Source organism: Dermacentor albipictus, chromosome 4 (genome assembly GCF_038994185.2).
Source record: "Dermacentor albipictus isolate Rhodes 1998 colony chromosome 4, USDA_Dalb.pri_finalv2, whole genome shotgun sequence".
Lineage (NCBI taxonomy): Eukaryota > Metazoa > Arthropoda > Arachnida > Ixodida > Ixodidae > Dermacentor > Dermacentor albipictus.
The window spans coordinates 152,525,911-152,549,564 of record NC_091824.1 but is presented as its reverse complement, the minus strand read 5'-3'; the positions used below and the strand labels follow the sequence as shown (position 1 = coordinate 152,549,564).

The 23,654-nt window shown below is 47.9% G+C and overlaps 1 protein-coding gene across 1 annotated transcript in view; it reads left to right on the top strand.

Annotated features, from left to right (window-relative positions):
• The window catches only part of smog (G-protein coupled receptor 158 smog), a 226,614-nt gene that overhangs the window by 93,122 nt on the left and 109,838 nt on the right, over nt 1–23,654 (top strand). The window contains exon 2 of the mRNA XM_065441820.2: nt 4,537–5,358. Within this exon, the coding sequence (XP_065297892.2) occupies nt 4,589–5,358 (770 nt within the window). The 5' untranslated portion in view covers nt 4,537–4,588. The remainder of the gene's footprint in view (nt 1–4,536; nt 5,359–23,654) is intronic.

The following is a 23,654-nucleotide window of genomic DNA, read 5'->3' as shown; positions in this document are numbered from 1 at the left end:
CCCGGTAATTTATTATCACTCGCTATCCCTCACACCGTTCCAGACTTCAATATTTCCACCAGCAGAGGTGGATAACCTCTGAGTGACGTAAATCAGGAGTACCCAACGTAGCGGAGTTCTCGTGAACTATCAAGCCACAACGAAGTCATCCGTCGTCTGCCGGATTTCACAAGGGCGCTCATGTTATTCGATGCCAAAGCTCGCACTTGCGCCTCCCGGCCGTCTTTTAGCAAGCGCACGTGCAGTTATGAAAATGACGTCGCTATCAGCGTCTTTAACGTTACACTGTTTCGTTCTCGAGAATGACGCTTTCAGGATGGCTGTCACGGCGAGTCCGAAGAAAGGAACCACGTTTCATTTCTAGACTTCAAATTGAAATAAATTGCCATTTAGCCGCATGCTGTCAGGCATACCGGAGTCCATCGTCGTACTTCGTGAAAGCATTCCTCGTAAGCCCGAAGCATACGCTTTAGTCAATTTACCTTCTAAAATTGGTGCCTACACTTTTTAATAGCGTTGGCAATTTGCGAGCCGGTTAATCCCGCCACGGTCTCGTGGTGCGTCCGCGCCCTTGCACAACTTGCACAACATTCTATTTTGAACTTTTATTTTGAGCCACTTTGCACGCTGCGCTATGGTGCTGAGTTAAAAGGCTATCTCGGCAGACGAATTAGCTAAACGCTTGCTGTTTTACGACAGTGTAAAAATAAGAAATAAATACATGTATTATGTCTATAGCAAAGAGTTCCCTGAGCAACCACGGCGGCTGGTTGCGCTATCATGTAGCGCTGGAGTGAGAACAAGCTTGAGTCAGTATCACTTGGTGACAGCAGGGTGAAGTGGTAAAAAAAACGTTAAGTATAGTCCGACGTGTATAGCGTAACCACGCACACACCATACGTCACGTTGGCGTGAACAACAGCTTTGATAGTTAGGCGTATGGTTAGACCCACTGGCGCAGCCAACGTAACCGGACGCGGCCTACTCGCCCAGCGTCGATCGACGCCCGCCTGCACGCCGTTAACGCCGGAATATAAACGCGCCTTAATTTTGCGTTTCCGTGGGTTTATGTGGCTATATGTTAGTTAGTCATACGTGAGTCTTACCAGTACTCACGTACGGGGCAGAAACGTGGAGGCTTACGAAAAGGGTTCTACTTAAATTGAGGACGACGCAACGAGCTATGGAAAGATTGATGGGTGTAACGTTAAGGGATAAGAAAAGAGCAGTTTGGGTGAGGGAACACACGCGAGTTAATGACATCTTAGTTCAAATCAAGAAAAAGAAATGGGCATGGGCAGGACATGCGATGAGGAGGGAAGATAACCGATGGTCATTGAGGGTTACGGACTGGATTCCAAGGGAAGGGAAGCGTCTCAGGGGGCGGCAGAAAGTTAGGTGAGCAGATGAGATTAAGAAGTTTGCAGGGACGACATGGCCACAATTAGTACATGAACTGAGCAGTTGGAGAAGTATGACAGAAGCCTTTGCCCTGCAGTGGGCGTAAACAGGCTGATGATGATGATGCTAATGATGATGATGATGATAGTGCGTGTGGACTTGGCTACTTCTTTGTAAACATGCTGTGTATACAGCGCTTCGTACTTTCTCGTCTTGGTGGAAGTGTGCCATCATTGCGACTCAGTGTTCGTATCATCCTTTGTTGAAATAAACTTTTGCTAAACACACACGTAATTCAGTGTTCGTATCGTCTTTTGCTGAAATAATTGTTTTCCTAAACACCGAAATTCTTCGTCAGTGCACATACGTCTCTCGATTACAGTGAAGTCATGGGATCAAAATCCATGCCGTAACATTAGATGCATCACATCTCGTTGAGCAACACAAAGGAGAACTTTTTTTTTGTTATGAAGTCGATGTAGTTGCATCCACTATAAAACCCACAGCAAATTCCCACAAGGAAACGTCAAATCTCTTCACATTAGTGCTAAGCACAATAAGCGCGCAAATGGATAACATCGTGTCATCGCGCGCCGCTAACATTCGTATACTACCTCTATAACATATACTTAGATTCCCATAATGATGTGTCCTCCGTGATCTTTTTTTTTTAGCAAAATGCCAGCTATCCCCATTTCTGAAAGGAGACGCAACCTAGGTATTTTCTATATTTCCGCGACGGTCTGTGAGGAGCGGGGGTTCTGCATAAGTATACTTATTGTGAGAGAGCGCCCCCCCCCCCTCTCCAACTCCTCTCTGCGCGATAAATCCGGAGCACAATCACGCATGTGGTTCGACCGCCGCCACCGTGCAATATTGCGCACGCTCATCATTCGCTGTAAGTTTTATTTTATTTTGAAATTTCAGCAACCGGGCTGGTCTCTTTCGCATGCCACACAAATGTAGCAATGTTTTTTTTTAAATATTTTGTAAGAGCGTAAGCATCGGCCCACCTTCCTACGCTAGCATGTCTTTATGGTCTTATTTGCCATAAGTTGAAGCAGAGGTGACTCGGTCATATCAGCCTCTCGTTAAGCAGCTTCATTGGCCAGTTCCCTTGCACGCTCGTTTTCTTGGACCCTTAGAGGCCCCCTGTAGCTTGTTCAAGTAGTCAACTGGAAGAAATACCCGATCCTTAAATTGTTTTCCGAGCTTGCACCTCTCTGGTCTCTGTTACAAGTGACAAGCAAGGTTTCGGTGTTGTCTGGAGCACACAGTGCCAAAATTACAAAGCAAGCGACGAGGCACACGCTGTTACAATGCACACCTGCCAAAATAGTACAGCGGCTATCGGACACGCTTTTCAGAACGCGAACCGGACGTACCTTAAGGCGCAGTAAAGGGCTATGTACAAATTTAAGAGATTGCCTGCGCGATTGTTTCGCTACGGAAAAGGAAACCATAAGCCTTACTTACAGATCAGCATGTAACTACTTGAAACTCCCTTAGCGGGCGAATCGAGAAGAGAGTGCCACTTTATGAAGCGATGACAAACCGAATACCCAGTACAACAGAGGCAGTTGAATGTTGTACACCGCTTAGTCCTATCGCAAACCTAGGAATTCCCACTTCGCTACTGCCCAACGCCTTAATTACCAAGCGAACAGCCTTAACTCCAGTGGACTACGGACATCATCAACAAGAATACCCCAGGCGCTTGTGTGGGCGTGTGTGCCGCGAGTGATTTCTCTTCCGGGGAAAAAAGCACTACATAACGCTAACTAACGAAGCATCGCGCGGAAGGTACTCGACGTCGAAATGATTTTCCCAGTGCTGCACTACAAATCAATCTCGCCTGATAAGTAACTGAGTTGCGAAAGTGCAGTGGAGTAGTGTGTTGCAGACTTTGGTGCGAGCCACCGGGAAACCTGTAACCAGGGCATCCAAGAGCCATTTCGTCGATCGGGTACAGTGCACTAATGTTGGACGAATAACCGTTTACTTTACTGAGTCTAGAAGCTAACTGCAGCACTTTGATGGCTACAGCTTTCTCATTTAATGAGTGAAAGCGCACCTTTAAAAGACTGCCCCGCACCGCCACATGTGCGGTGTTGCCAAATTGATCAGAACTTTTTGCATACAGTGCGGCGCAGATATTCTCGCTCACCGAAGAGCAGCAAAGAATGACATTTATCAAACACGCACAATTTCGGAATAATATTAAAGAAGAGCTGCTATCACTGAAGAACAGTGATCCGGTCCATCGGGACTGCGGTAGGGTAAATTCCTCTCATAAGATCTATTATAATTCACAATTAAAATACGACATTAATTTAAAAACATTTAATATGTCACCCAGCGCTGATACCCAACATAACGTAAACGTACCGTTCTCCCTCACGGACCTCTTTCGTAACTCTTTTGTTATCAATACTTCGAAGGAATGGAACCACCTACCCGCCCCTCTCACTGAAATGACTGATGTACTTGCATTTAATTAAGGCTGCTGTTGAAGATTACTTCTGTTTTTAGCAGCCGCGTTGTTGTGTTTTGTTCTTGTATATGCTTATGTTACCGACTCCCTTCTGGCCTGTAACGCCTTCGGGCATTGAATATATTCAAGTAAATAAATAAATAAATAAATAAATAAATAAACAGTGGACAGGTCTCCTAGTTCATGCAACTTTTCTTGCGTAAGAAATATACGCTAATAAGTGACAGCTTTTCTGTAGGTCAAGACAATGACGTCCGGACTCACCATGTACCCTTGAACAGACGACTATTATAAACAACGCAGCTGTCACCATTTTCACATCACCTCTGCTCCTGATGTACTTAATCGGCACGTAAAAGGGGTACATCATTGCTCACTATCGTCTGCACTCAGACTCGTTTAATTCCTCAAACCCTTTTCCCCGGTACAGAGTACCCAGCCGGTTTTACACTCGCTGAACCCCTTGTCTTTCTCCTGCACCCGCCAGCGTCAATAGATAAGCAAAACTGTATGGCCAAAGCTCACAGGCCTGGTTGAGCCTCTCGAGCAGCTTCGCGCATCTTCGTTCCCCATTGCCCCGCTGTGCGTGTTTGTGTGTGTGCGTTCGGCGACTGAACGAGCCTCCTTCGTCGTACGTGCAGGGCAGCGGGCCAGCGCGGCGGGCGATGCCGTCGGGGCCCTGAGGAGCGTTCCATGGGCCGCCGCCGCCTGCTCTGCGCCTGGCTCCTGCTGGCGGGCCAGCTGGCGGCCTGGCCCCAGGCCGCCCTGCCCTCGTCCACCACCAGCGCCTCCGCGCCGCACCACCCGCGCTGGTCCGACGCCGTGCTCAGCCTGGTGCGCCGAGGCCGGAACGTGTCGGCCGCTCTGCAGCTCGTGCACGAGTCCCAGCACTGGACCGCGTGCAGCCGCGTCTCGCTCGCCCCGCTGGGCGTCCGGCCCAACGCGCGCTCCGCCGCGTCGCCGCTGCTCGAGCGCCAGGCGCAGGTGGCCGTGCGCACGGCCAACCTGCTCACCTCCCTCTCGGCGCGGCTGCAGAACGACACCGAGCTGGTGTACGGCGAGGACCTCTACTACACGCTGGCGCGCATGAACGTGCTCAGCGAGGACGGCGTGCTGGGCAGCGGCCTGCTGGTGGTGCCCCGGGGTCGCGAGGCGCCCGTGCTGAGCGTGTTCGCGTACGCGTCGCCCTCCGGGGGGCTCGCCTTCCACCGCAACTACTCGTACGAGGCGGACTCGGTGGACCAGTGCGCGTGGTTCGCCCGCCTCGCGGGCGCGAACTACACGGCGTGGCTGCTGCGGCGCTACGGCACTAGCGTGCTCGACGTGGCCAGCGGACTGCAGGTGGCCGCCCGCGACGGGCTGTGGACGGCGCCGTACTTCGACTGCACCGTCACCGACACCTGGGTGGCCACGTTCGCGCTGCCCTTCCTCGGCGTGCGCCGGGACAACTCGCTCGTGTTCAGGTGAGCAGGCGGATCACCGAGCTGTGCCCGTAACGGCAACACAACGCGATCCGTTTCCGTCCTCTTTCAGAAGAGAATGCGTTAAGCGGTCGCGTCACTTTCGCCTGATCGGTCTCCGCAGGTGTCTGTTAAACACGCCTAATGACTGTAGGTTACGTAATTGGCTACATATTAAAGAAAATGCTGCAGTTTCGCCGTCAACGCGATGCAGTGACGCGATAGCTGCGCGAATACGCATCAAAACTCTTGCACGCATTCGAGTGGTATCGGTTGGAGTAAACATTCGCAGCTGTGCGCTGCCAATTACTTTTAGATAAGTGTTTTTCGAGAGGGCACCTCTTAGGCGCCCCAATTCTGGGTTGGGCTTCGGCGTTCGTCGCCGCCTTATTGCACATCTGGGGCCAGCGTTCGCAACTGCACCCTCCCCCTCCTCCCCCTGCGAAGGCGCTGCCACGGCCAGTAGGTGCGGTGATTTCGGTCTGAAATCATTCGTCTCAATATATCGCGAAATAAGAACGCGTATTGAGCTGCGCGCAAATTTCACATTGGATATTATCGCAATCGTCGGACACTTTTTTTTTCTAACGCTACGGATCATCTGCTATTACACTATTATAATGATTCCATTTGTTAACTTGTGCAATTCTATCTTTGGGAGCCTCTTCTCTGGGACATTGTCATAGGGATGTTGATGCAGCTGTTGTGGGGCATATAATTGAATCAGGACGATGTCCTTGTTAAATTCTGAAAATTTATTTGTATTCATTTCTTTAGCCATTCAAAATTTTTCAGTAGTGATTCTTTTCAAACTCGGATAAATTTGTCTTAAGTCACCCGATTCTTGCTCAATCCCCCGTAGTGGGTGTGACCCACTCTCGAAGGAAAGCAAAGTCATAAGAGCAGTGATTGAGTGAGTGAAATAACTTTATTGGAAGTCCGGCGAGGACGCGAACTTGTCGCGCACCCGGCTAGTCCCGAATTGGGACCGGCAGGTCTAGCCCACCGGCCCGGTCGCGGGCACGCCGGATAACCAGGATTTGATTGTCTAGAGTGGGGCTATGCAGAAGCGAGTCCCACTCTTCCTTGCTGAACTTGGGGTATCTCGACCCGCGCTCCCAGAGAATGTGTGCTATAGAGTGGAGGTCTGCCCGCAGGACGGGCAGGCGTCGTCGCGATATACGTCGGAGTAAACTTCGTGCAGAACGGCCTGACACGGATATGAGCCAGTTAGTAACAGTCTAAGAGAAACGGCTTGCGGCCTATTCAACTTGGGGTGAGTCAATGCAACGTCGTCATCGTCTTTGTTTTTCTACCCGCGCGCTACTTCGGCGGCGTTCTTACGGCCTGGCACATGCCCGCGGCGATGATATAGGATGTGGCAAAAGAAATATTATATATATAAAGATTTAAAGAAAGAAAAAATACCAACCTCACGGCACATGCTTTTACTGACGTTTCGGCCGGAGGACCGGCCTTCGGCCGAAAGGTCAGTCAAAACATTTGCCCTAAGGTTGGTCTTCTTTTTTTTCTTTTTTTAAATTTCATTTCATTTCATTTCATTTCATTTATTTTACCCTCAAGGTACATAGTGCATTATAGAGGGGAGGGGCTACAAGAATACAAAGTAAACATCGGTAAAAGTAACTCAAACAAAATAAATAACAGCAGTAATAATTCCAAATTTTGAGTTGACATCCGATGATAACAAACAGAGGTGGAAAAGATACAAATACAAATGTGATGTACACAATGGTAAAGAGGTTCGAAAAACATTATGTACAGTAGATTTACAAAATGCATTGTTAACTTTTTGATCATGATGCTGATGAAAACACTGCAATAGAGAAAGGTACATACACATAGGCAAGACAAATGGTAAGTATATTACAAAAGTTCGTTTTCAAGTGCATTTCTAAACATAAGTGGATTAATTATACCTGTTAATGAAGGGGATAAGCTGTTCCAGCCTTTGCTAGCCATTGGTAAGAATGAATTAGCGCCCATGATAGTACTTAAATGCGATATGCTAACTTTCTGATTGTGATCTCGGCGAGAAGAAACGAAAGGTACTGGCCTGATCCAAAGAGTGTGTAAAAAGGTGTTATGATGATAGATTTTGTGAAAAAGAGAGATGCTTGAGTGTTTTCGGCGGTCGGATAAGAGACGCAGGTTTAATAAACATTTCATGTGTGTTACGCTTGCTGTACGATTCAAGTTATTTAAAATGAAAGGGGCTGAGCGGCTTTGCATAGCTTCCAGCGTATGTATTAGTGTTGAATGCCAGGGATACAATATTGATGAAGCATACTCAAGTTGCGAGCGAACGTAAGTGGTATACAGTAATTTTTTTAACGATCATGGTGCACGAGAAAAATTTCGGCGCAGGTACCCTAAAGTGTGGTTAGCTTCGGACACTATAATATCAATATGCGATTTCTAAGACAAATTCTTAGTTATGGTCGCTCCTAAATAACGATACGAGGTCACACATTCGAGTGATATATTAGTGAGAGAATAATTAGGAGAACTAGAGTTAGTACGAGAAACCCTCATAGTTTTGCACTTCTTGACGCTAAGTTGCATTTTCCGCGTGCTGCACCAATCAGTTATTTTGTAGAGCCGTTACATCACAGTCATTGTAAATTTTGCCGTGTATCACACAATCGTCTGCAAATAAAGATATCTTTTATGAAATATTAGCAGGTAAGTCATTAATGTATATAAGAAACAAAAGTGGGCCCAGGACAGATCCTTGAGGGACGCCTGAGCCGACAGGGGCTAAAGAGGAATTAGATTCATTAGCAGAAACAAACTGAAAGCGCAATGTAAGAAAGCTACAGATCCAATTAAGTAGTGTAGGGTCCATGTTTAAAATGCTTAGTTTGTGTAAGAGTAGAGCATGACACACCTTGTCAAATGCCTTAGCGAAATCCCAAAATATACAGTCCGTCGTGAAGCCTGCGTCAAGGTTAAAGTGTAAATCGTTTGTAAATGCTAGAAGCTGTGTTTCCCAAAAGAAGTTTTTTCTAAACCCATGCTGGTGAGGAGTAAAGAAATCATTGTCGTCAAGGAAGTTAATGAGATGCGTGTAGATTACATGTTCCTTAATTTTACAAGGTACTGAGGTAAGAGAAATTGGTCTATAATTAAAAGGATTATGAGTGTCTCCTGAATTGTGTACGGGAATGATTTTTCCTGTTTTCCAATCTAGCGGAAGCATGCCAGAGTTATATGATTGCGAGAATAGATATTTCAATATGATAGGCGAATATTCAACTGTGCTAATTAAGAACTTGGTGGTGATTTCATCGACACCGCAGGAAGAAGTAATTTTCAATTTTTCGATTATTTTTTTAAATTCCTGTTGCATCAAACATAATAGGGTCCATAGGAGGAAAGTTACAGCCCTGTAGGACGGGACGTTCGTTGTTAGATGCGGGAGACGAAAATGATTGCACAAACGCGCTGTTCAAGACGTCTGCGCAAAGATAGCTGGAAACCTGACTACCAGACTGTGTTAATGCAATCCTATTTTCACGTTTGCATTTTACTACGCTCCATAAGCGCTTTGAATTGGTTTTTAGTAGTAATGGCTAGGGTTTTGCTGAAAAATGTGCGCTTAGTATGTTTAGCAGTAACTGAGTAGTTAGAGGCAGCATTTTTATATGCAAGCCAATGTGCAGGCTTTTTCCTCCGTTTAGCGTTGCGAAAAAGGCGTCTCTTCCTATTTGAGAGCATATTAAGGAACCTGTTATACCAGAGGGCTTGATTATGAGTAGAAACGCACTGGAGTGGACCATGCTGACGGATTAATTCTAAAATTTTATGTTATACCTTTGTTATACCTTTGTTATGTTACACCTTTGTGTCTGACGCGAAGCCCTTAGATCTTATATATATATATAGTGACTACTTTAGTTCACGTGGGCTTCGTTTGTTGAGTTGACGTTCCCTGGTGGTGGAGGAGCGGAGAGAGACACAGCTTCTTTTTCTGTCTCTATCTTATCCTGCCTTTTGCTTGCTACTTCTCGCTTCGTTGAAGTTCTTTGAGCTCGTTGGTGGATTATACCGTTTTTCTTTTTTTTCTAAGAGCACGAATTCTTTTTAAACCAATATAAAGTCATGGCGAAGTTACTGTTAGCATTCAATTGTCCACATTGGCAGCCTCTACATGAAGAGTAATTTTTGCCATTATGCGCGTAATTAACAAAGGCACGTTAATTAACTATCTAGTTATTCAAGTTAGGCGGCCAAATAATAGTTCTTTGAAGCCCATCCTCGAAATTATTCAGGTGAAAAAAGAAATTTTCGTTAAACAAGCTCCTGTAAGAGCTAAGCGAACAAGAATTTCACTCCCGAAGGCTCACTGAAAGTGACACTGAAAAACGACGCAAGAAAAAGCAATACGTCGATACCGTCGCCCTTCGTTACATTTTCTTTACTTCGGCAGCAGCCCTATGTGCGGTGAATGATGACGCTAAATCTGCACCATCATGCCATCGTAGATCGCTTTTCCGACGCTGCAAACTTTCGGAGGCAAACGTTCCTTTGCCATGCCGGCGATTAAAGCTCTAAGATATGAAATGTTGTTTAAATTCTAGAGTTTTCCGTCCCGAGGTCACGATATGGCAATGAGACGTGCTGTAGTGGGCGACGCTGGAATGTTGTTGACCACCTGGGCTCTTGCACACCTTGCGAGCCCACCTTAATCTGAATACACGAGCCTCGCTCGGGTACGCCCCCCACTTCCCCCCCCCCTCTATAAAAAGCGAATAAAAAAACGACAGCAAGACAGCCGCATGCGATCAGCTCGCGGGGCCATGCCATTGGTGATGATGGCTGCATGAATAACGAGGAAAGGTGAGGGGCGGCGAGGTCGAGGCTCACAAGGCACTTTAGTTTTTCGTGCGAGACACGTGCCTAAAAGAGGTCGTTTAAATTTGCGTCTGTTCTTGCGCACTTGCATAAATCTCCTTGCTGTCACATTTTTCTTGTCTTCTTCCTCTTTTCGTTTTCATATTTCGCTCTAATAATTCCGAGTAGAATATCAAGCGTATGGCTTGGTCAATCACTGCAGTTCTCATTAAGCTATCGGTTTCTCTATAACGTTAATAGCGATCACCTCTCAACTATACCACCCAGTTCACTTTTACCTGGGCTTCTTCGAAGAAAATATAAATGAAGAAGTGCTACATAGTGACAGTGAAAGCTCTATTTAATTTCCTCTTGTTCTGAATGCATCAATGCGCACATATATGATAGCAAGTTTAGTTATTTCTCGAGTTTTAGAACAATCAGGAAGCAAATTACCCTAATCGGCTAGCGATCGAGTCCAAGAGGGAACAAAAGGACAAAGGTACGTGGGATGAACGCGTGACAAAAAACGAAAGCCGCAGGCGATGAGCGCACTCCGCCAAATATCAAGAATGTGCCGGCGCGTGGCCATGGATAATTTCTGCCAGGGCCGCGATCCTTCCGTCGTCCCGTCATTGCCGCGCAAATGGCTTGCCAACGACAGGTCGCGACAAAAAGGGAAAACTTTGCGAGCGGGGAATGGTACGTAGGGAGGGCTCTGGGGGAGCGGCCGCCTGGCGACAGAATAAATGAAGCAAGGGATAAAAAGAGGATAAGAAAAAGAAGCGCACAGCAAAAGGGCCAGCACACAGCGATAAGGCAGCGTGAACAAAGGAAGCAACCAAGAAGAGAGGAAAGAGCATTTAGAAGGTGCAGGACGAAAACGATGGGACTAACGGCGTGTTGGAACTACGTTGGCGCTTCCTCTACGATGTTCCGTGCAGGATTTCCCAAGCTGGCCGTGTTGTCGAGCAGCGCTTGACTATACTCGCAAGAGGGTGTCGGTCTACCGTTCCGGCAGCGCGCATGACAAAGACCTCTTGCTGTTTTGCTAGCTTCTAGCGCGTGAACGAGCGATGGCTATTCGAAAAATATGTGTTGGAAGGCGCTAGCATGGCTCAAAGAAAAACAACGCAGAAGACGGAACGTTGCGCTCGTTTTTGCAAAACTGCACGCAGTTCGTCTGGTGGAGTGCTACGCCACGCTCTGACGCTGTGGATCTAAGAGCGTCACGTACGCGTCGGTTTTTCCGCAGCCCTGTCTTTCTTTATCTCTCTCTATGTCCCTGTGTGCGTGCGTGCGTGCGTGCGCGTGCGTGTGTATGTGTGTGTGCGCGCGTGCGTGCGTGCGTGTGTGTGTGTTTGTGTGCGTGCGTGCGTGCGTGCGCGTGCGTGTGTATGTGTGTGTGCGCGCGTGCGTGCGTGCGTGCGTGTGTGTGTGTTTGTGTGCGTGCGTGCGTGCGTGCGTGCGTGCGTGCGTGCGTGCGTGCGCGCGCGCGCGCGCGCTCCCTATAACACTACTGATATCAAGTAGGAGAGAATAGGCGAGGAAACATAGGGGCAGAACAAGGTAGACTCGGCCTGCATCGAAAGAGAGGCTGCGTTGGGAGGGTGAAGAGGAGGAGGAGGTGTTCGACGAAAGACCATTACGCCGGGACCGTTATTAGGGAGGCCGCCATCGGTGCCCGCGTTATTAGCGAGCGCCAATTGGGCTCTAATGCTGCGAGCAGCGGCGACCGGCGCCGTCTTGCGGACAGACGCCGAATGAAAGGGAACGACGACCGACGGGTTGCAAGCGGGTATTGCGCGGCAGCACTGGCAGCCAGTAGAGCTCCATCCGAAGCCACAAGAAGCGTGCCTGTGCTTGGCTATCTCTATCTGACCTCCGGTCCCAAAGCGCGAAAACAAATAATGAGGGAACCGGTGGAGGGGGGATAAAAAAGCCTTTCGATCTTGTTACCGTGGTCTCTCGTAAGAGTTGCCTGGGGACACGGGAGCACAACGCGGAGACAAGAAAATAAAATAATCCGATTCGTTGGTAATTGTTCGGTTTCTCTTTCTCTCCACCCTACCCCCCCCCCTTTTTTTTTACACATTGGATTGCTAGTAGGTGTATATCCGCGTTTGAGCACGGCACTCACTGAAAGAAGATTCGATTGTCTCTTGTGCTAGTTAATGAGATCCCACGCCATTTCGGAACCAGCTATCATGGCTACGATCGACGGCGCGGGCGGGAGCCGGTTCGATAGCGCGGCTCAATAAAGGACCCTACATCAGGAGTCATTTGAGGAGCGTATACAGTAACGCAACGTTATGGGTAAGCCACGTTATACCCATAAAGTAACGTTATGGGTAAGCCACGCTGGCAGCGTCGGTGCCGTTCTGTCTCTGCCAATGCCACATTCGTCAGCACCACAGCTACGCCTCCTACAGACAATGAGTGAAGTAACAGCGCCTGATCACACGTCAACGCCCATCGATCTGCAGGCAGAAGTACAGCGAAAGCAGGACTATACCATAGGAAACAGGCGCATTCGTTGGCTGTGTGTGAGCATATTCTGTTTAATTAAGCCGCATGTTGCGTTGCCGAAGGAGTGACATACGGGGTGATAATTTTTAAGTGTTACAGAATTTCAAAGATCGCCTGTTGCAGATAATATAATTCTAGTCTCTGAGCTGCATTGTTCAGAGGGGCGGACATTGCTAGCACGAGAAATCGAAATACATATTCATGTATTTAAAGAAATAGTAATTCCTAATTATTTACTTTACGGAATATATTGCAATTTACAAATTATACTCGGTGAGTTAGTCAGGCGTATCCACTGGGAATGAATTTCCATAATTACACCAGTTTGGATATATGCGCCATCAAACTCGCCATAAAATGCATTGCTGGTCCATTTGTTTCTTTAACAAAACGCTCTGTTATGCAATGAAGTACGAAAGTAACTGGAACATCCATAGATTTCGTCCCACACTTTGGGAAATAGTATCTCCAATCTGGTCTAATCCTGTAAGTTCATTTAGAGTGAATGCGTCATGCAATCTCACCGGCTACAATTTGTAAATTGCACTACCTAACGTAAAATAATTAAGAACGTACTTAATCCATTTTTCTATATGTGTTTTGATTTCTGGCGCTAGTAATACCCGCATCGGAATAATCCAGCCCAAAGAAACAAATCACTGGCATTGGCTTCGGACCCACTGCGCATGTGCTTACTTCGCCTGCGTTGCCGCCGCGTGAGGATGCGCTCCGCGTGAGCCACGCGTGAGCGACGCAACCGGTGGAATGCAAAACACCTAAAGAGCTGCGCTCAAATTTCGCATTAGGCAGCGTTGTAATAATCGTTGGTTAATTTTTTCATCCTTTGGTGGGCTCTTTCGTTCTTGAAAAAGTGGGTACCGGGGAATACACAAGGACGCGAACACAAGAGAAAGGCATCAGACATGGACGGATGCTTATAGTTCTGTCGGTTTGCCGACGCCGGTGCTCGTCGCATGAACGGGCGCCTAAAAGAGCTGCGCTCTGGAACGAGACGGTTTGCGCCAGCGTAGGCCTCCGCTGGCGAACACGCAAGGAAAAGCTGGCTGCGGCTTAGCTCAGCTAGCCCTGGATATGCAAAGCGAAAGCTTGGTTTAGCCAGGTTAAGTCTTGGTTTCACTTGGTTAACCTTCAATTTAGCTGTAATTATTATAGTTAGGTACACAATCATCGTTAAGCCAGGTATGACGGCTGTGCCTAGGTCGGTGGCTAGACATGACGGTGATTAGGCTTGGGTAGACACGCATCGTTCGACGGTGCGACGCCCCTTGTGCCACTGGGAAAGCTCAAGTGCTGGACAGGCAAACAGACGCCGCGAACATGCGCAGCATCGAAGCAGAAACGGGCAGGGCGCGAACGCGGTTGCTGCATTGATCTCGACTGTGCGAGGCCGCCTGTATCATTTCGGATCCTCTCCATTGAAGCAGCTCGCCGGGCGATATCCGCGGAGTGGTCAGACGCCGCTTGGCGCCGTCGGCTCAAGGCCTCCCGCTCTCGCGCAGCGCTCGGAGAAGATTCGCCCTCATTCATGGCCAAGTTCGCACTGACCATAGAGTTTCTCACTATAACACCTAGAGGGAAATCTGGCGCCACCGTCTATGGGAGTTTCTTAAGGGGACACCGTGCCGTCATGGGAATGACGGTATATGTGTCTGCGAGGCTCGTGTTGGCTGGTGTTGAACGAGGCTTCGCCTAAAACGTGGTTATGGCTACACAAATGACGCGTTCTCAAAGTAAAATCTTCATAACATGTTTCCATTCACGCATATTGCATCTTTACTCACCTATAATGCATGACCAAGCGAAGAAAAGTAAGAACAGACGACAAACTGTTTCAAAGCGAGCGCGAACATTGTCGTCTGTCCTCCAACTTTAGCGGCCAGCTGATACCTTTTACGTAACATATAATCGTACACGCAATAACAAGTTCTCATAGTTAACCAAAACATGTTTTTGCGTAATAATAAAACCAAAACAGCTTTTCACGTGCTGTTTTAGCAGAAAATGAATAATTGTGACAGACAGAACGGTGCTTGCCAAGCGCGTCTTCAGGGTGTCCTGTCTCTCCGAGAACGATGCCTATCCGAAGTCACAATATACCGGCATTCCCATGCATACCACAGCGCAACAGCGCCAGATTTCCCTCTAGGTAGTGTAGTGAGAAACTATATGGCACTGACTAAGCCAGCGCGGCGCTCCTCTTAGCCAGGCGCGCGGCGAGCCACGTGGTCAGGCGGCGACCCAGCTGCTGAGAGCGCATGCGCCTCCTGTGTGGCGCGTTGCCAAGATACGGCGCATCTGCGGTCAAATGAAAGTCAAATTGACGGCGACGGCGAAACTCGGCTCGACGCGGTTAGTAATGTTTTCGCTTTAAAACCACGCCACACACGTTGGTTCATTTTATGCTCCTGCCTGGACATGCGGATCAATGAAGTGCCGTTACCGTTGGGCGTTGATACGCATAATTTCTAGCCATAAGGACGAGCGCAGGGTACCACGGATAGTTAGCGCAGCATCGAAATGGTTGTACTAACGCGCCTTGCGTTTAAGCAAGCCCGTGCCGCTGCCGCCACCGCGCGCACAAGCGAGAAGTTGCTGTTACAAGAACCCGCCATAAACATGAGTCTGAGCAAAAACGGGCATAAGCAAATGGCCATAACGCTTGGGTCACATCAAGTGGATGTGCGAAGCAAGCGACCACACGAGTGTAAATATCTCGCTCTATTTATTCCATGGAATACCGCATGAACACCGCCTTGTTAAGAGTACAAAGAAGAAATCAACCAAAGCTAATTAATTCGAGAACAATGTGCTGCATTGATTAATTTTTTTTAATACTACGCGCGTTCCTTTCGTCCACAAGTCCAACTTTAAGAATGCCTCTAAATCGGCACAGAGTCTGTGCACACAGCACTTGAGGAGAGCGGACGTCAGTACGTAGAGAGATAGGTATGTAAGACATCTCACAACGTAACCGTGTAAATTTCAAGCAACGCACCCGCTACGCCTTCACACTCGGGCTTCGCATAGCTCGTGATAGCGACAGATGAACACGGAAATGAATACGTAATATTAAAAAAATAATCAGGAGGCTGCACCAGGAATGCAGCCACAGTGGGGTACGCGAACCGTCTTGTGCGGGCTGCAGACTGTGTATGGGCACTATGCTGTATAAATAACGTAATCAAATGCACAAGTTACATTTATTCACGCATTAGAAAGCGTATATGTCTAGCATAAGATGCACCTAGTGGGCGTCTCACAGTCTCAATTTGTAATCGTGCTCACTCCCTAATCGCAGTGTTGTGTTGCAGAGGGTGTCTGTACATTAGGGAAAATAAATGGCCCCCTATACTGGTGACGCCCGAGACTGCCCTGCACCACTTGAGTCAGTCGCACTCGTAGATGGTTGCGGCTTCTGCGCTTGCATCAATCTCCTGTGTTTGCGCTCCCTAGGGAGACGGAGACGCTCAGCCGTGATCAAAGAGGCTGGATATACCTTCGTCTGGCTGCCCGAGTCTCCTTATGCCACATATGAAAAAAAAATTCGCTAATCGTAAACTTTTTCCAGCCAAGTAAATGCAAATTGGGTCTTCAAAAACATCTCGCCACGACAAACTTATACTTGTTCTCTAGTGTCCCCATAAAAGTGTCCCGAAGGTGATATTCGATCGCTAATAACTGCGCTTCTTCTAAACGCATAGAAGTGCTTTCTGATGCAAAGTATTTTGGAAATGGTGTATTTTAACTTCAAATGCACTTCTCGACTTAGAAAGTATTTCAGGGCCCCTTTAAGAATGTATAATGAACACCAGTTGCATATGTGCTGCTAATAGCTTGCGCAGCGTTGAGCGTTACAGCTCAGGGCTTGCCACTGGCTGCTATGTAGCCAATGTTTTTCTGAAAAGTGTGATTTTCTGAAAGGAGTGCGTGTCATTTGCACCTAGTAAAATGTTGCTTGAAGCACATGCGTGAAAGCGAAAGAGCGGGACGTTTGTCGCATCCTTTATGATCCTATATGAGGGAGCACGCCTGACAGGATGATACCAACGATTTCCAGTTGACAGTGCCACTTTTCTCTAGTTCTACATTCTTTCTCTTTGTACAGTCTGCTCTTGCCATTTTATTGGTCACTCTTTGACAGAAAATAAAGGTTCTGCGTTTACTCGCCTTAATAGCACGTGCCATCAGCGAACTGCGAAGCCATCCTCGCCTCAATTTTCCCAAGAAAATACAAATTTCACAAAACACATAGCGAGAGATCGCGAACACCACGCGGAAATCAAACAGAGCTCGACATGGCGCAATAACTTAGCTGCGAACATTGTGCGGAAAGCTATAGCCGTGTAAATATATAGCGTTTAACGTGTGCACCGCGAAATGCACAGATTTTCTAGCGGTGTGTGTTCCTTACAAACTGCTAGCAAGAATTCACGAAAAGTGTCAGCTGTGCTTTACTTAAGTCTTGTCGCTGGCCTGCGGGCATTTTTTTTTTTTGTCTTCACCAAGACGTAACCCCTCCTCCCCTCTTCCTAGAGAGACGGTGAGCCGTAGCGTCAGCTATTGAGGCACATGTTTACGGGCACTGCGGCAAACCAGCGCACGACCATCACAAGAGGCGCGCGTCCGCAAGGGTCGGCGTATTCCTGTAGCGCGCACTCGTTCAACAGCGCCAGCCTGTCGCCACCAGCGCGGAAAAGCTTCTGGCGGGGTCAGCTTAATGAAAGCTAGGAGGGCGCTACCTGTTATCGAAAACCCGTTCAAGCAAGCCAAGCAGAAATATTTTAACGAGTTCAACGCTGAAGTAAAACGGCGTACACTCACAGAGTTTCGTTTAAGCGTGTTCCAAAAATGATGCGCGGAAATGAGAGAAACGACAAAGAAAAAGAAAAGCATCGCCATCCGGTCGTCTTATTGCTAACGTTTCCATTTGCGCTTTTATGTCCTTCTCTTGCTTTTTTTTTTCTTACAGCATGACTGAAAATGATTGAAAACCGTGCCGGCGGGAAAGGAAAATTCAATTCCACGGAGTCCAGGTCCGTTTGTGCGCCCTCCGACACACAAACAGAACCGCGCGAGAACTTGCAAAGTTTAATTTTCGCATCGCAAGAGGGAACTTCGGTATTTATTTTCTTCTTTGTGTTTCTCTCTCTGTGTGTCTCTTGCTGTTTCCGCTTGGCTCCGAACGAGTCAAGTGGTGGACAAGGCGCAGTCCGTTTTGTAACTCTGAGACTTTTTTCTTAGTTGCCGCATCTTATTTCTGCTACATAACGCTTCAACCAAGACCCCCATCAAATGCGCGCACCGTCTGCCTTTCTCGCTACGTCCTCGGGAGTACGAGAAATCTCAGGTGTCAACAAAACTGAACAAATGCAAATATCTGAGAGACGGTCGACAGGAATAGAAGCCCTTTCCAGTGTTACAGCTCACCCTTCACCAATCTATTTCTTTTCTTTAGTTTCACAGGCGCGCATTGACGAAACAGAACGCTGAAGCACAGAATTTCGTTTGATTCCCGGAGTTCTTCGCAGCAGCGACAGATGCGATTCGTGCCAACACAAAGCGGGACAGAACGGACGGCAGCATCGTGCGCTTCCGTACTGCCACCAAGATCACGTTTTTGCGAAGAGAAACGGTACGACATACGCTATATACGTGTGAAAACGCATTTCTTTCGGCATGCCTATTCATCGGATAAACTCGAAATTTTTGGCCTTTTGTACCCTACAGTCTTTTGTAACAGGCTGTTTCTATGGACATGGAGGGGTTACGTGCAACTCAGTAGCCTTTATGGGCGAGAGACGTGATACTAGGCCCCGCATGGATGGGCCGGTCGGCGCTCCAATTTTCCTTTCCACGCTACCAGACATTTAGCATCGATATTGCCATCTATCATTTGGCGCTGCACAGCTAACAAATTCAGTGTTCTTCGAGCTGAGACGTCGCTTTGCCAATCTACCTGCGCAGTTCATAGAGATTTCAGACCCACTGTCATGACCTGCCGTGATGTGGCGCTGTAGCGAGGAAAAACACTATGAGAGAGTGGGAGAGAAAACACATTGAGTTCAGTTTTACCCCTGTCACGGCGGGCGAACAAAGATTATGTGAAGTGAACCCCTTCCTTTTACGCTGGCGGACCACTTCCCGAAAAAAGAATTTGGCCGCTGGCACATGGCAGGGCGCAGTCGACTTTGCATGTGTTCAGTAAGGGACGCAGTAAAATACATGCCGGCGCGTTTTTTTTTTTTTGTGTGTGTGTGTGAGTGTGTTTTTTTCTCTTGTGATTTAGCATGAGGTTACCTGTTTAGGCATGTAAAGGAGTTCGCATATATCAAAAAGGAGGTGCTCCTTTGTCGATTGTCACCCCTCGTAAACGTCTTCCCTGTCGTTGCCCTTAGTGTAGGGGCCTCTGGTGCTCCCACGTGTCAGAGCGATTGATTTGTCGCACATTTCGAAAGCATTTGACGGCGTTAAAGAAGCAGGGGCATAGCAAATACAACAAATAGAATGGCGTCTACAAACTAGGCCTTATTGCCACGGCGGATGTTCGCCACGTTTTAACGATAGGGTGTGACAGTACGCATCAAATATCAAGAATAGGCTATGGCAGCTTCATGGCTCTGCACTTCAAGGATTGCACGAGATATCTGCATCGCAGCAAGATAGAGAAAGGTCACGATATAACGGCGAGGGAAATAATTGAGATAGATCACAGTATGCGTAAAGGTAAAAACTGGATCATAATGGCACCCCTGTATCTTCTCTATAAAGGAATGCTCTTCTTAGATGGCTTTCCGAGTTTTTATGATTCTGATTATGTACAGCAAATATAGCACTGGTCTTCTGTCTCCTGCATTGATGTGTACAGGGGTAACGGCGTTCCCTGTGATAACAAAGTGTGAATGAAATGCAGATGTGTTCGAGAATATAAAGCTCAATTGGTAAGATGGTGGCCGCCTTGTTGTATTTGTTCAATTGCTCTCCTTTAGTGCTGGTGAATAATTTCGGTGTACAAAAACGCACGCCACGCTTTCTTAAATCATAAGCCTTCAGTTGAATTTACGGCGCTGCATAAACGCTAATCAGTAGACTGAGTTGGCGAGATGACGCCTCAGGTGTCGTAAACAACCGCCACCGTTCATGGAGCGCTAAACGGCGTTCAAGCGTTGAACATCATCTAAAAGCGACCACTCGACACCCGGCTTGTCTGGCTGGCTAGATATTTCAACACCGCGAATCATCGCCGCCAGAAGATGGCCTTTAAGACGCGCACAGCCTTGGTGCAGCATAATTTGGCGGTTCATTACTTTTACTGCAGTATTACCACAGGACAAGATATGTTTGGCGGACAGTTCCGATATCCCACACGAGCATTCCAAAAGGAAAGATTACACCCAGGTGTACATATAAGCGCACTCTTTCTTTAGAGGCATGTGTGTCTGTGGTAGAAAACGTAGGAAGTGGTTAAGAAGATGGCAAGGAGAAAAGGAGGAAATGCAAGTACTTGGCTTCAGGAAGTGCTTAAGTTCGAAAAGATACGGCAAAAAAAATGTTATGTGGCTCGGATCTTGCAGAACCCTGGTTCGCCCTTGAATTTCGCAAGTGATCGCACTGTGCAGCTAACTGGAATAAGAAGCCTGCGCCTAACTTTTTGGTGGTTTCCACTGGATACCTGCTACGTACCGCAAGCGGCACACACATCTTTTTTATTCGTTTATTTTTTAGCAGCTTTCACCTATTTCTTATCAATGCGAATTCAGAAAGTTTGCATCTGGATCTCGATCACGAAATCACGAATCTCGAAATCTTGATCACGGCATTTGGTCGGAGCTCACTGCGAATACAAAGATATGTCGCTTCTACCTCCGCCCACAAGGCGAATAAAAAAAAAGGAAAAAAAAACTTAGAAGAAGAAAAAGAACTTAGGGCGAATAATACGTACTCCGAATGCTAGGCAGACACTTTCCGAACTTTAAGCCTCGCGCGTGTCCGCTCGCACAACTGCGCGAAGCCAGTTGCGAAACATGTCAAAAACGGCCCACATTGAGCGATAGCAAGAAAGAAGGAGGAGAGGAAGGGGGACTCCTTCAATACCCAGCTCGGGAACGAAATTCTCAGAACTTCGAAAAAAAGTCGCGCGTCTCTGACGCATGCACGCGTGAAAAAAAAAACATCTCGGAGCTCTAAAACGAAAGCGCAAGAGCACACAAGCTGCAAAGCCGCAATGAGATGCCTGCATTCGACAGCCGCAGTTTTGGTTTCGGCTGATGCGTATACGCCCAGCCGTTGTTGCTCCCTGTAGGGTCGTCACAATACGCGCCCACGTACAACGTCCTCGCTGCCGCCGCTGTTGTTGCCGCTTCTTGCTTGCTTGCTGGTTTCGGCGGTCTGCTCGCGTTCCACCGTACACCTCCAGCGGCGAGAGTCCAATTTTAAGGATCCGGCAGCAATGGCGCTGCCTTGGAGCCTCCCCTATCTATACCACTTTTCTATTATATCCGAGGTGCACGTTCGAGGAGTCACAGAAAAGAAATGAGGATAAAGGAGACAAAAAACAAGCACAGCCACCGGAAAGCTAACGAAAGAATGCGAGAATAAACGATTCTCGTTTGCTGCTGCTGCGCGCATCCAAGACCGGCCTGGGCTGCGTGGAATTCCTCGAGCCGCCCCTGCCTCTGTAACATCGGTTTGCATGACGGCGCCGCCAATGCGTGGCCAGCTTTTCTTTCGCGCACCGCAATAGGAGAGAGAGGGACGTAGTGGCAGGTCTCTCTTCTTGGCTTTCCTTCTGACTATTTCTTTTCTTCATCTGCATGCGGCAAAGTCAAGGCGGCCACACTTATCCCGAGACCACCCGGCGCACACAGCTAGGCGACCCAACTCGCAGTGCTCGCCATCGCTTGGTCCGCAGGGAAACGAAGCGGGGGTTGGGGTAGGAAGAGAAAAAAAAAAAACAACTGGCGGCGCTCGGTGCGGCGTTTGTTCGTTTTCGTAGTATCCGGCCAAACGGTGCACAAACCCACGGCACGGAAACCCCTCTCGCCGAACCACTTTCCGGCGTCGCTGACTTCGAGATCTGCTCTTGTGTGCCGACCGCGCATCTCTTGGGCTCTGATGACGCCATAGTTATTGTTGTTGTTTCCTTTACGGGGCCGTGCAGCGTTTCTTTCCCATTGCCGCTGCAATTGTGTCACTTGGCTTCGGTGCCGTTCTTCGTTTTCTGCTTGTCGTATGCGTTTGCGTTTACTTCGGCCTCGTCGTTTCTCGTACAGCCGCTCGAGCCCCTGAAAGAAGTCCGCTCCCCGATGGTGAGGGCTCTCGAAAGCACTGGGAAATGGCGAATATCTATGCAAATTGAAACGGTTTTCCAAGCGGGAGGTTTATCCCGTTGCCCGAATGGCACCGAAACACGGCGTCCGGGGCCGAGACCTTCTGCCTCTTTGTCCATCGTTTCAAGTGGTTTTTGAGTGTCGTACGTGCTTATTTCTTTGCAGTTTCGCCGCAGCTCACATGCAGCTTTGCGGTGTGCCTAAACGTGTGCAAATGACTTTTTATTTACTGTTTATCCTTGTGCCCCAGGCCTTTTAAGTGCATATTTTTTCCCGTGCGCGAATGGCGTTGAAATTCTTGCCTTTGCTGCAAGCGTTGCCGGCTGTTTCGAAAGCAGCAGCATGGCCATGAAGCGTTGTTTCTGTCTGCGTAGCGGCGTTAACGCTTGCGTCAGCTGCGTGTTTGCTTGCCTAGGGACTGGAGAGCATTTGTTTCCGCGCAATGTGATGTAAAATGTACTTTTGAGAGAAGCCCGTCCTCAATTTTAGAATTCAGCGCGCCACTGGAACACCGCTCACGCGCATTATTCGAAACGTGCGCGCGTGTAGTGTCAAAACGCGAACTATGCAGTGTGTCGCAATAGTGTGAAGGCCACTGCGTTCAACGCCGTTCTTTCCACCTGCTGCACAGTGCAGATAAGGTCATCGGCGTTCTCGTCCAACGCGGTGCTTAAGGGTTGTAGCGTTCAGTTGCTGAGCACGATTTTCACGGCGACGGTATGCAAAAACGCTTCTGTGCTTAGATGGACAGAAAGAGTAACAGAAGAGAGGAAAGGCGGGTGTGTTAACCACGTGCATGTTCGGTTTGCTGCCCTACACTGGGAAAATGGGATACAGGGACGATTGCAGATTGTGCCAAACTAGTAATGTACGCAGACGACATAAATATCTTTTCTGCAGGTGCTTCGCTGGTCGATCGTTAGAGAAATGTGAATCATTTTCTCAATCCGCTGTCTTCCTGCTTAAAACTTAACAAGCTGTGCTTGAACGCCACTAAGGCAAAATGCATGATATTTGCTCCTGTGAACAAGCCACGAAATTTAAGCATGAGCATTCCCTACCAAGGGCATAAGGTAGACCTGGTCACGACTCAGCAAATCCTGGGAGTACGGTGTCAGGAAGACTTATGTTGGAACGAAAACATAACAAAGTGAACGGCCGAATTAAGCAGAAGCATTGGATGCATGTACAAATTCATTAATACCGATATGGCTCAAGAAAGACGCTCTGCTATACTCTGCTCTATTCTTGACTTTCTTATTGTGCGCTCGTGTGGAGAACAACGACGTTGACCAATTATATTGAACTCGTTGTTTAGCAAAAAAAAAGGGCACTGATAATGTTTGAAAGCTATTATGGCCCCTTACCTGAGCTGCAGACGAAACCACTTTTTCTAAAGCGTCATATGTTAAAAAGCCAATCAAGTATACTATTTCAAATTCTTCCAGTATATAAAGTTCAATTGGATTTTTGATTGCAAGGTTTTCAGGGTTTTCCGTATACTTTCAGCACCCATGTTAGAAGGGCTCGAAAGATACGAACAATTTATGAACGGCAACACACTAC